The following is an 11,782-nucleotide window of genomic DNA, read 5'->3' as shown; positions in this document are numbered from 1 at the left end:
ATTATACTCGTTTTTGTGAGATTTGGGCATGCTCAGCTGTCTTATGGTACAACCTATAAGAACAAGTTCACCATTCTTATGTCCACATAACACAACCTAAATCCACTGTATTTCTTTGTTGGGGCATAAGTTTCCATTGCTGTAGGTCTTTGTTTTATTCATTCTTTTGTTTTTCCCATGTGAGCTCATTCCATTTATGCTTTTTTCTTTTTCTCATTAAAATAGAACACATGCTTTGTAACCTATGAGCAAATTGTTTGGTGCAGCAACTCAGTTGTATGATGATTGGTCGATTGTGGAATCGTGCTTACAAAAGCATGACATTTCGTGCAAACTGGTTGCGGTGAGCCATGATAAATGTTGTTTATGAAAATGTTGTGCTGTTTTTGAAATTGTGTATGGTTCAATGTTTTTGGAATTATTGTCAGGCCGAGTTTTACATAACAGTGTCTGTAACCACAAAGGCCGGGGAATCAAAGATTTTGGACGTTCTTAAACTTTTGTCAGTTGGTATTCCACCTTCTAAGGTACAATGGTCTATCCCTTTTTATTTTTATCTTATCTAATAACTAATGACCTGACCTGTACTGATGATTCTAATGGTAGCTTAGGTGTAATAAGGTATTTAGTTTTTTTCTGTGATCTCTATTTTAATGCAAGAGCTTGTTAATAATAGGACCTTAACAATATCTACTTCATGGTGAACAGCGATCCCATAGACGTGTAATTTCTTGTCAGAGTATTTTATTCTTCATGTGAATTGCTATCTTTTGTTATTATACCTTTTGTTCTTCGCAATTTTTTTTTTTTAAATGGAATTGATCTGTTTTATTTTATTTGAGCCGGTTCTGTCTGAGTTTTCTGATTTGAGTGCACCACTGTTTTTCCCCAGGCAATACAAGTGCTGGAAGGCAGTATGTACTATGACTTCATCCGGACAGGGTCTCAGTATGGCGGGTTTTGCTTAAAATATGGGATCACCAAGGTGCGTAATTGCATAATTAAATTCTCTTTTTTTCTTCTCTTTTCCTTCCTATGTTTGTAGCAGGTATCTGCCATCTAGCTTTTGGACCTATGTTTTATGAGGCATTTTCTGTAGTATCATGTATAACATCATAATCTTTGTGTTTCTTAGACTTTGGAAAGGTTTAGAATTTTTTTTTTTGGGCTTAATTTGGGGAATATGCTGTGTTAATGCTTGGGAATATATTGGCAACAGCTCACTTGTCAGGCTTTTCTAATTTTTGCTTTGTACAGGAGCAATTTGATCAAGTGGTTTGGCCACGAGTTGAACACGGTTTAGAGGTAGATCCACACTAAAGTTTGTTTTACTGATCTTCCCACTCTAAACTTAGTGTTCTATCTGACAGTTTAACTCCCAGTGGTGCAGGAAATGGCAAGAGTCATGAACTGTGATGTCAGGACTAGTGTAAGGAATACTGTTCCCTGGTGATTCAGATGGTTTACTTTTTTTCTTTTTCTGGGTATTCTTAGACTATACTAATATAATGATCTTTACTTGCATGTTGAATAGCCAAATCTTATTACTGTCTGCGGTCCGCATGAACAAATGGATGAATTCAGCAAGTTTGTGCAATGTTGCTTTGATTGGAGGCGTCAACCGACTTGTGCAATGGGAGTGTAGACGTAAACCCCCGCAGCTCAAGTCATGATGAGGATGTTCAGGTCAATTTTGAGATGGGCTGATGAAGAATCATGAGACCGTTAAAGTTTCAGACGTTCAGTGTAATATATGGGTGTGTCTGATGTCATTCGAATTCAGGAACTAATGGACTACTGTACTTGATAGCAAATTCTAGCCTCGTTGAAAGAGACATTAGGACCAACAACTATATGATTTCTATAATTACGATAACAAACAAATTAACAACAAAGATGATCGTTTTCTTTCTGCAAACGGTTCTCTTCAATAACTCTTTTATTTTAATTTTTTTTTTACTTCATTTATTTTTGTTTATATAGTCACCCTGGACTAGTATTTGTTATACAATTAATGCTATTATCATCAACATTTAGAAGCTGGGGAATGATTTGAATTCAATGTTTAAAACTTTAATTTGTCTTCAGTTCACCCTACTTCTCTTGCAAGTTAGATAAACGTATAAAGTACCGAGTTTATTGGCCACATGGTGAAATAAAATTCAGGTTATTGTCAAATATTAAGAAAACTAAACCACAACCATGAAACTTAGTTGTAGTTGAAAAGCTCAATCAAATGTATCCCAAGTCCATTATTTGTACTTATTGAGGGTATAGTTATACTCTGTGCGGACAGAATTTATCTGGAAAATTTGAGAGGAATATGGCCCCAACAGTAGTAGCAAATAGCAATCTCCAAAACACACCATGTTTGTAAAGAGGTGCAATGCACATCAAAAGGGCAAGAAACAGAATCAGTTCTACACTCCTCACAAACATTAACCCATGAGCTACAATTAAGGGCATCTTTGGGATTGCATTTCAAAGACGCCTAAAAATCACTTCTTTACTAGAAAACAATACTTGTCTGGTGCTTCTCAAAAAGTCAAAATCATTTTTAAGTGTTTTTATAACTCAGCTTTTATTATTTCGAAAATGCTTATGGGTCTCTAGATAAAAATCTAGACAAGCTCTATAGGCCTACGAACTCAAATTGCAATAGATAGCAAGAAATTTCAGCTAGTAATTAGGCCTGGGATTTTTTTATCTCAGAAGTTGATCGTTTGATTACTTCCCAAGAAAAACATAGTTCCCTGAATATCCTCTTCAGTTTCCATATCATTTCTGGATAATTGGAATTTCGTAAAATGAAAATTTTCAAAGTAGGGTGATCGTGTCAAACGTCCCACCATAACTAGAAGAAAAATCACTAATTACTCGCTTGGGATGCTTAACGAAGAAGTTATAACACTTGAGCGATACCACCTAGATGTGTTGATATTGAAGGGAAATCGAATACCCAGAGGTTACAAGTTATAAACAGAAAAAATGTTTTCATCGATCTTCCTGTATGTGCCCTTGAATTACGTTGACGATGGCGAAATGAAACCGAATTTCGAAACCCATATGAGATCCAAACCGGAAATTAAACAAGTCGATCTTCATTTACACAGAAACAATTAAGCGGGAATTTGTATCTTATGTCACCATTACAGTTCAAGGAAGCTAGCTAGCTAGCTACTCTTACAACAACAACAACAAAAACACTACACCATCATCCTTTTCCTTCTATTTACAACACCACCATTTTTAAGAGGCTTCGTCCGCTCGTACAGATCCGAAATGAAGCGAAATCGTTTCTTCTCGATTGGCTTACCGAAACCCACTTCATCTTCCTCTTCCTCTTCAAACACTCTATATTTAAAGGCAGAATTAGAGGACACCTGATCATGATCATCGGGATGAGCAGTTGGCGTTGTTTTACCAACGCTTTCTTCTTCTGCGTCGTAGTAAATCGTATCTGAGCTTCCGCTTAGTTGTATGAGCAGATTTGCTGCGTCTGTTATTTCCAAGTCCGAAACACTTGTAGAACTCTTCCTCTTCCTGCCTGCTGCTGCTGCTGATTTCGCCATTTCTATAACTTAACTGAAGGATACCGTGCGATCTCGATAACAAAAAGCTAGCTGAGTTAACGAGGAGTCTCGGGCTCTCCAGCTTTCCTTTTCTCGTTTGGTTTTGTTTACAAAGTTGTGGTTTGACGAAGTTGTGGTTTGTGGCTTCACCAAGTTTCCTTTTCTTTGCTTTATATACAAGGCGTGAGTCGGTGCGGCATTTATTCTTTATTATTATTATTATTTCGTATCAAGACCTAGTCCTTGTAGGATACAGAAATGCTTTTTTATATTGTTGGTTTTCCTTCTCCTGCAAGAATGCATGACCATGGACTGGGCCGGGCCTTTAAGGCTTCTTTGGCCCATGTTGAACTCATTGACAGACTAAAATCCGGAACACAAATATATCAATTTGGTTCCGTGTCTAAAATTATTAGGCTTGTAAATCAGGTTGATACAATTCGAGTTTGACTTGTGGATTACTGTTAAGCTCGTGTTCGTAAAATAAATGAGTCGAGTTTAACCTCAACATTAAGCTTGATAGGATAATCGAGTTGAGCTTAAACTCTAATATATTCAGTTTGTAAAGTTCATGAACATTGTGAATGACTTGGAATTGGATCTATACTGGGCTCCGACTTTGCGACAGTGAACTAGAGCAAATGTATTCCTGTCATTAGCGTGAGTCTATTCATTCCTTGGTCTAAATACATAGATGTCTCATCATCTTCTGGAGTGTCATTGTTGCCTTAACTATCAAATTCGTCCTCAGGGAATCTATATTCACAATTGTTGAATGCTCTGTAGAGCATAACAAGTTAAAACATCGAAAACCAAAATTTCAATTCAACTCGGTTGCGGTATCCTAACTTAACATAACTACGCCAACCGAGTTAAGTCAACAACCATTCGATGGGAAGTCACGATACTGGCGATAAACCCTAACAACAAGATTGGACTCGTCTACTACAATCTCAAGGCCTCGGTCGTCTTCTATGGCCGCTAAGAATCTGTGATCGCAACGAGCTGTTGCCTAACTTGTTTTTGAACAGGGGGGCACTATTAGTGTCAGCTGGGAATGGTAAGGAGGACAAGGATGTGGTGGTGTAGAAAAGCTCAATCTCGTCCATGTCGATGGTGACATTTGGGGTTAAGTTTGATTTTGAATAAGGTTCACAATAGTTTCATAACATTCAATAATTTAGTGTTCAATTCGGTTAAGTGTCCCACATATAGATGAGCTAGTGTCACATGCACCAAAATATTGTCTTTGAAGACTAAATCTACTTCTAATTACAATTTATACATGCCTCAACTTTAATTAAACTCGAACTTCTGAATCAAGCATCCTTCTCAAGCCTTACTAATCAAGAGATAAAAGTTTTGTATTTTGTCAACTTATTTCGGCATCAACGCATCGTTACGAATATTAATATTTATTATTAGTGTAATATATGGCCAACAGTTGTTCATTCCAAGTGCCATTAGGATGATGAAAATGTACATGATCGAGTTGTTTTGCATTTGTATTATCTTCTATTGTTCTTCAGTTCTTAAGTGATCGAATTAATTATAAGACGTTAACAGTTTTTTTTTTTTTTTTGGGTAAACAAGCAATCTATGGAAAAGAACAGAAAGCAGATACAAAGGCACTGGCCTCAACCAAAGTCCACCTCCAAATTAAAACTACACAAAGGGGGGAATAGATCAGCATCGTACAAAACAGAATATGAATTAAGGAAAGAGGGGGGACGCACTTTCCTATAAGCAAAAGCAGCAACACAATAAGCTGCCGATCGAATTCGCCTTCTTGCTAGACCAGGTCCAGTTAACAGAAACCTAGATGGGGAAGAACCCTAGCTAGATGCCTCCAAGAAAGAACAATTCGGAAAGTAACGATGCTTAAGAACTTGAGCCCAAAGAGCATTAGGATTTTTATACAGGCGCCGTCCTAGCTTGTTTAGCTATAGATCATCATTAAAGTCCTCAAGCTGACGAAAACCCAAACCACCAATATTCGATTTAGAATTGCAAAAGCGGTTCCAACTGATCCAATGAATCCCAGAAGTAGATGAATTTCCCCAAAGAAAAATAACAGTTTGGTTGCATACTCTCGATCTTGATTTACATTGCATGCATGGATATACATAATTAAATCAGTTTGTTCACTTTTCCATTATTCCAATCTAATGATCGGCGTCAGATTTCATCTTTATGATAATTTCCTTCTTGCGTGAGGGTTCATCTTTATAATATGTCATATTTGATTGAGTTCATCTTTAGATTTAGAGCATCTCAATCAAATGCGTCCTATTTCTATGTGGAACCACAAAATTTGTTACTCCAACTTACTCTTCGAATTAATTTTACTACCACAAACTTCAGTATAACTAATGAAACTCCATATCGTGTTAATTTTCTGTCATATTTTGACCTTTTAACTTTAACTACAAGAATTGTTTCACATCAATTTCATATAAAATAATGGCTTGATCAAATTGGTCTCCATGACAACTTTCAGATACTATAGATGAGAAAGTACAGACTCTTCACCCATATAGCTAGCTGAAATAAAATTAATCATAGCATGTATTTCTTTGCTTCTTATCATCTGCATCTCAAGTTTTCAACTAGCTAGCAAGCAATTAAACGCACCAAACCTTCCAAACCTTACACCAAATTAATAGAACAGCATGCAATAAGCTAATCACAAACTAATTAATCATCAACAATACTGATCCTAGCTATGAAATCCCAACATCAATTTGCATTAACTCTGCACTGTATATGAATGGTTCCTGAAACGTCCCACCGTAACTAGAAGAAAAATCACTAATTACTTCTTGGGATGCTTAACGAAGAAGTTATAACTTGAACGATACCACCTAGATGTGTTGATATTTGATATTTCAGGGAAATCGAATACCCAGAGGTTATGAGTTATAAGCTGAAAAATGTTTTCTGATCTTTCTGTATGTGCCCATGATTTATTACGTTGACGATGGCGAAATGAAACGAAATTTTGAAAACCAGATATAAACCAGAAAACGAGTCTTCATTTACAGAAACACGCGCGTACATCAAAATTAAGCGGGAATTGTATCTTATGTCTCAATTACAGTTCAAGGAAGCTAGCTAGTCTTACAACAACAACACTACACCATCCTCCTTTTCCTTCTATTTACAACACCACCATTTTTTAGTGGCTTCGTCTGCTCGTACAGATCCGAAATCAAGCGAAATCGTTTCTTCTCAATTCGCTTACCGAAACCCACTTCATCTTCATCTTCCTCTTCAAACACTCTATATTTAAAGGGAGAAGAAGACACCTGATCACGATCATCGTGATGAGCAGTTGGCGTTGTTTTACCAACGCTTTCTTCTTCAGCGTCGTAGTAAATCGTATCGGAGCTTGCGCTGAGTTGTATGAGCAGATTTGCAGCGTCTATTATTTCCTAGTCCGAAACACTCGAACTGTTCCTCTTCATGCCTGCTGCTGCTGCTGATTTCGCCATTTCTATAACTTATCCGAGTTAACGAGGAGTCCCTGGCAAAAGATTTTTTGGGGTTGTGGTCTGTACGTGGCTTCACCAAGTTTCCTTTTCTTTGCTGTATATACAAGGCGTTAGTCGGTTGCGCGACATAATTCTTTAGCATTGTTTTTTCTTTTTTTCTTTGTCGTATCAAGACCTAGTCGGCTAGTCCTTGTAAGATACGGAAATGCTTTTTTATTTCTTTCTTGGTTTTTCCTTCTCCTACGCTCATGCATCACCATGGACCGGGCCGGGTCTTTAAAGGCTTAGTTTTGGCCCATGTTGACTCCTTTTGACAAAATAAAATTTGAAACAAAAACATTATATCAAATTTATAGATAAGGCAGGCGTGCCACGTAATTAGTACGCCTGGTCAATCATGTTTTTTTGTCTCTTAAATCTCTGTTTTATTAAAAATGAAATATCCAAAACATCCCCCACTACCTCCCATGCATGGGCACTAATTGGTTGGGTGTACCAGCCACATGCCACGCCTGCCCTATCTAAGATTTTCTAAACCAATTTGGATCCATTTCTCAATTTTTAAGGTTATAAATTGGCTCGATACATTTTGAATTCAGCTCGTGTTTGACTGTTCAGCTCGTGTTTGTAAAATAAAATAAATGACTCGAGCTTGATCTCAACATTAAGCTTGATAGGATAATCAAGCTGAGCGTAAACTCACGAACATTGTGAATGGCTTAGTTGGATCTATACTGTGCGACTACTTTTCGACGGTGAACTAGTGCGTATGTATTCCTGTCACCGTCATCTAGAGCGTCGTAGTTGCCTTAGCCTGAAAATTCATCGTTAGAGATTCATATTCACAATTGTTGAATGCTCCTTCGAGCATAACAACTTACAACCCCAAGGACAAGAGCTTCAATTCAACTAGGCTGTGGTATCCCTACTTAACATGACTCCAGACACTGAGTTGACAACCATATGGTGGAAAGTCACACTACTGGCCCATAAACCCTAACAGCAAGATTGGACTCGCCTACTACAATATCAAGGCCACATTCGTCTTCTATAGCGATCACGAATTTCTGCTCGCACCGAAGCGGTTGCCTAACTTGTTTTTACACAACAGGAACAAAAGCATTGTCAGTATAGTGAGGGAGAACGAGGATGTGGTGGTGAAGAAAATCTCAATCTCGGACATGTAGATGGTGCATTTGGGTTAAGTTTCATTTGAATAAGGTTTACAATAGTTTCATAACACTTAATATAGCGTTCAATTCGGTTTAAATGTTCACAGTCACGCCAAAACATGCATTGTCTCCAAGGAGTGAATCTACTTTTAAGGGCAATTTACGGATGTCTCAACCTTATAACTCATCTTGAATCAAACATTCTCCTCCAGCCTTACTAATCAAGAGATATGTTTTTATATTGTGTTATTTTCAACTTATTTTAGCATCATTATCAATATCAGTAATAATGCCATTAGAGTGATGAAAAAGATAAATGATCGAGTTGTTTTCGAATTGTATTTCTCTTCTATATTGTTCTTCAAATCTTTAGTGAATTAATTATAAGATTATCTTAGTTAACAGTTTGATTCCGATTAAGGACTTGTATTGATCTCCATGACAACTTCCAGGTACTAAACTAACTTGCAACAAAAATATAGACGAGAAATTAGACTCTTCACTCATGTAGTTGTAGTAAAATTAATCATGGCATGTATTTCCTTTGCTGCATATATATAATCTGCATCTCAACTAGCAAGCAACTAAAGCCACCAATCCTTCCAAACTTCACACCAAATTAATAGAACAACATGCTATGAAACCCCAACATCCTCTTCATTTTCCATATCATTTCTGGATAATTGGAATTTTGTAAAATGAAAATTTTCAAAGTAGCGTGATAGTACGTGTCATCTGAAACGTTCCACCATAACTAGAAGAAAAATCACTAATTACTTGCTTGGGTTGCTTAATGAAGAATTTATTACTTGAACGATACCACCTAGATGTGTTGATCGATGTTTCAGGGAAATCGAATACCCAGAGATTATAAGTTATAAGCACAACAATGTTTTCATCGATCTTTCTGTATGCGCCCTTGAATTACGATGACGATAGCGAAATGAAACGAAATTTTGAAACCCAGATACAAACGAGAAAACGAGTCTTCATTTACAGAAACATGCGTGTACATCAAAATTAAGCAGGAATTGTATCTTATGTCTCCATTACAGTTCAAGGAAGCTAGCTAGTCTTGCAGCAACAACACTACACCATCCTCCTTTTCCTTCTATTTACAGCACCACCATTTTTGAGAGGCTTCGTCTGCTCGTACAGATCCGAAATCAAGCGAAATCGTTTCTTCTCAATTCGCTTACCGAAACCCAATTCATCTTCATCTTCCTCTTCAAAGACTCTATATTTAAAGGGAGAAGAAGACACCTGATCATGATCAACGGGATGAGCAGTTGGCGTTGTTTTACCAACGCTTTCTTCTTCAGCGTCGTAATAATAAATCGTATCGGAGCTTCCGCTGAGTTGTATGAGCAGATTTGCTGCGTCTATTATTTCCGAGTCCGAAACACTTGAACTCTTCCTCTTCCTGCCTGCTGCTGCTGCTGATTTCGCCATTTCTATAACTTAGCTGAGTTAACGAGGAGTCTCTGGCTCTCGTTAATTTGGTTTTGTTTTTGGGCTTCACCAAGTTTCCTTTTCTTTGTTTTATATACAACGCGTAAGTCGGTTGCGACATAATTCTTTAGTAGTGTTTTTTTTTTCGTATCAAGACCTACTGTCCTAGTCCCGTATTCTTGGTTTTTCTTCTCCTACACTCATGCATGACCATGGACTGGGCCGGGTCTTTAAGGCTTAGTTTTGGCCCATGTTGAGTCCATTTGACAAAAGTAAAATCCTAAACAAAAACATATATCAATTTGCATCCATTTCTTAATTTTTAGCGATACAGTTTGAGTTTAACTTGTATTTGACTGTTCAGCTCATGTTCGTCAAATTAATGACTTCAGCTTAAGCTCAACATTAAACTTGATAGGATAATCAAGCTGAGCGTAAACTCATGAACATTCTGAATGGCTTGGTTGGATCTATAATGTACGGCTACTTTTCGACGGTGAACTAGTGCAAATGTACTCTTGTCACCATCTTTTAGAGCGTTGTTGTTGCCTTTGTAAGATATTTCAAGCCATAATCGTGAACAAATCACTATGGTGAAAGTACCCACATTAAAGATTGTAGACTACCTCAGAATGAATACATGAAATTAAACTTTCTGTGTAAAACATTCTAGGAAAGTGAATAACAATTTTACTTGAACCACTCAAGTTGTCCATTTGATTATTCTCCTAGGTCCACCTTTAGCCTTCTCTTCTAATTAATGAGACTATTTTCATAATGAGAAAACAACATGTGTATTAGCAGAGACCAAATCTGATCAACAGATATACAATTAGCCATTCATGTCAGTTTATTCCATCAAGAAACTGTCATTATGTGTTAACAGTATCTACAAACTAAACATTAGATTACAAGTATGACCAAATATGATTTAATATATTCTCTATACTTATTTCAATGCTTGATAATAGTTTTTGGTACTTGATCTTATTGTCCCTTTGAAGGCAGTTACTTTAGCTAGAAAGGTCGCTAGTATTTGATGGCTGAGCATCATGACGATAATCTTATCATGATTAATGAGTTGTTCCTTCTATAAAAGGAAAATTCATGTTCGATAACTTTCCGGTTCATTGCATAATTACTGTTTAGGCCTATATATTATCCAAATGAAAAGTTTGTGGCTCATTTTTGTTAAACAGCGACAAGTGTGGCCCGTGGCCCACCATTGTACCGATATTGTCCCAACTTAACCACCTGATAGGTGTTGGGTTTTAATCACAAAAGGCCTCGGTACAATTGGGTGAGATCCACCCACTTATAAGTTATATTTTATTTATCACTTTTCCAATGTGGGATCTTTTCTCTTCAACACGCCCCCTCACGTGCAACCTAGCTCTAGGTATGCACGTGGAATTAATTGACAAACCCGATTCCACATTGGAAATCGGGTCACAAGTCCCACATTAGAGACTTGACCAATCACATAACAATCCAAGGCCCACATCGGACACTTGGCAATAATCCAATCGGAAACTTCCGATGGCCAATTTAATGAACCCTAACTAGGTCCATGATTGGAGAGGAGATTGGTGAATCAATTAATGAATGAACCTATATCCAGGTCCATGATGACGAAGCAATTGGAGAGAGACCCGCTTTGATACCATGTTAAACAGCGACAAGTGTGGCCAGTGGCCCACCATTGTACCGATATTGTCCCAACTTAACCACCTGATAGGTGTTGGGTTTTAATCACAAAAGGCCTCGGTACAATTGGGTGAGATCCACCCACTTATAAGTTATATTTTATTTATCACTTTTCCAATGTGGGATCTTTCCTCTTCAACAATTTTTTGGTTAAATTATTGAGATCTCATTTTCGCATGCAGACGTATAACAGCAAGGTTGGATTGTGGACCCTGCTTCTCCAATGATAACTGTGAAGAAGCAGACTATTATTTCTGAGCAGAAATTGAATCCCAGTAAATTGCAGAGCTTGCAGGCTCTGCAATTGACGGAATATATGTATTCCATATGGAGCATTAATTCAGTTTTAAGGCGACTGAAGCTGCGAATTGTCTTTATCAAGCAG

At 37.3% G+C, this 11,782-nt stretch overlaps 2 protein-coding genes across 2 annotated transcripts; one reads left to right on the top strand and one right to left on the bottom strand.

The window, feature by feature from the left end:
* The first annotated feature begins 244 nt into the window (after positions 1 to 244).
* LOC112176014 (KRR1 small subunit processome component homolog) lies at positions 245 to 1,805 on the top strand. The gene is made up of 6 exons (XM_040511455.1): positions 245 to 343; positions 429 to 527; positions 893 to 985; positions 1,258 to 1,305; positions 1,371 to 1,429; positions 1,535 to 1,805. The coding sequence occupies exons 1-5, from the start codon at positions 245 to 247 to the stop codon at positions 1,407 to 1,409; spliced, it is 378 nt and encodes a 125-aa protein (XP_040367389.1). The 3' UTR covers positions 1,410 to 1,429; positions 1,535 to 1,805.
* Positions 1,806 to 3,081: 1,276 nt separating this feature from the next.
* Positions 3,082 to 9,699, bottom strand: LOC121050738. The gene is made up of 2 exons (XM_040511761.1): positions 9,666 to 9,699; positions 3,082 to 3,559 (listed from the first exon to the last, which is right to left on the bottom strand). The coding sequence occupies exons 1-2, from the start codon at positions 9,688 to 9,690 to the stop codon at positions 3,207 to 3,209; spliced, it is 378 nt and encodes a 125-aa protein (XP_040367695.1). The 5' UTR covers positions 9,691 to 9,699; the 3' UTR covers positions 3,082 to 3,206.
* Between the last annotated feature and the right edge of the window lie 2,083 nt (positions 9,700 to 11,782).

The sequence above is a fragment of the Rosa chinensis genome, chromosome 7 (genome assembly GCF_002994745.2).
Source record: "Rosa chinensis cultivar Old Blush chromosome 7, RchiOBHm-V2, whole genome shotgun sequence".
In the NCBI taxonomy this organism is placed as follows: Eukaryota; Viridiplantae; Streptophyta; class Magnoliopsida; order Rosales; family Rosaceae; genus Rosa; species Rosa chinensis.
The sequence above is the reverse complement of the archived record's forward strand: the minus strand, read 5'-3'. Positions and strand labels throughout refer to the sequence as shown.

Bases quoted from the DNA above. Each gene is read 5' to 3' on its own strand.
- LOC121050738 (XM_040511761.1), bottom strand. From the start codon at position 9,690: ATGGCGAAATCAGCAGCAGCAGCAG. The intron at 3,560-9,665 runs GCAGGAAGAGGA...TGGCGAAATCAG, and splicing joins GAAATCAGCAGCAGCAGCAG to CAGCAGCAGCAGGCAGGAAG.
- LOC112176014 (XM_040511455.1), top strand. From the start codon at position 245: ATGAGCAAATTGTTTGGTGCAGCAACTCAGTTGTATGATGATTGGTCG. The intron at 344-428 runs GTGAGCCATGAT...AATTATTGTCAG, and splicing joins TTTCGTGCAAACTGGTTGCG to GCCGAGTTTTACATAACAGT. The intron at 986-1,257 runs GTGCGTAATTGC...TGCTTTGTACAG, and splicing joins TAAAATATGGGATCACCAAG to GAGCAATTTGATCAAGTGGT.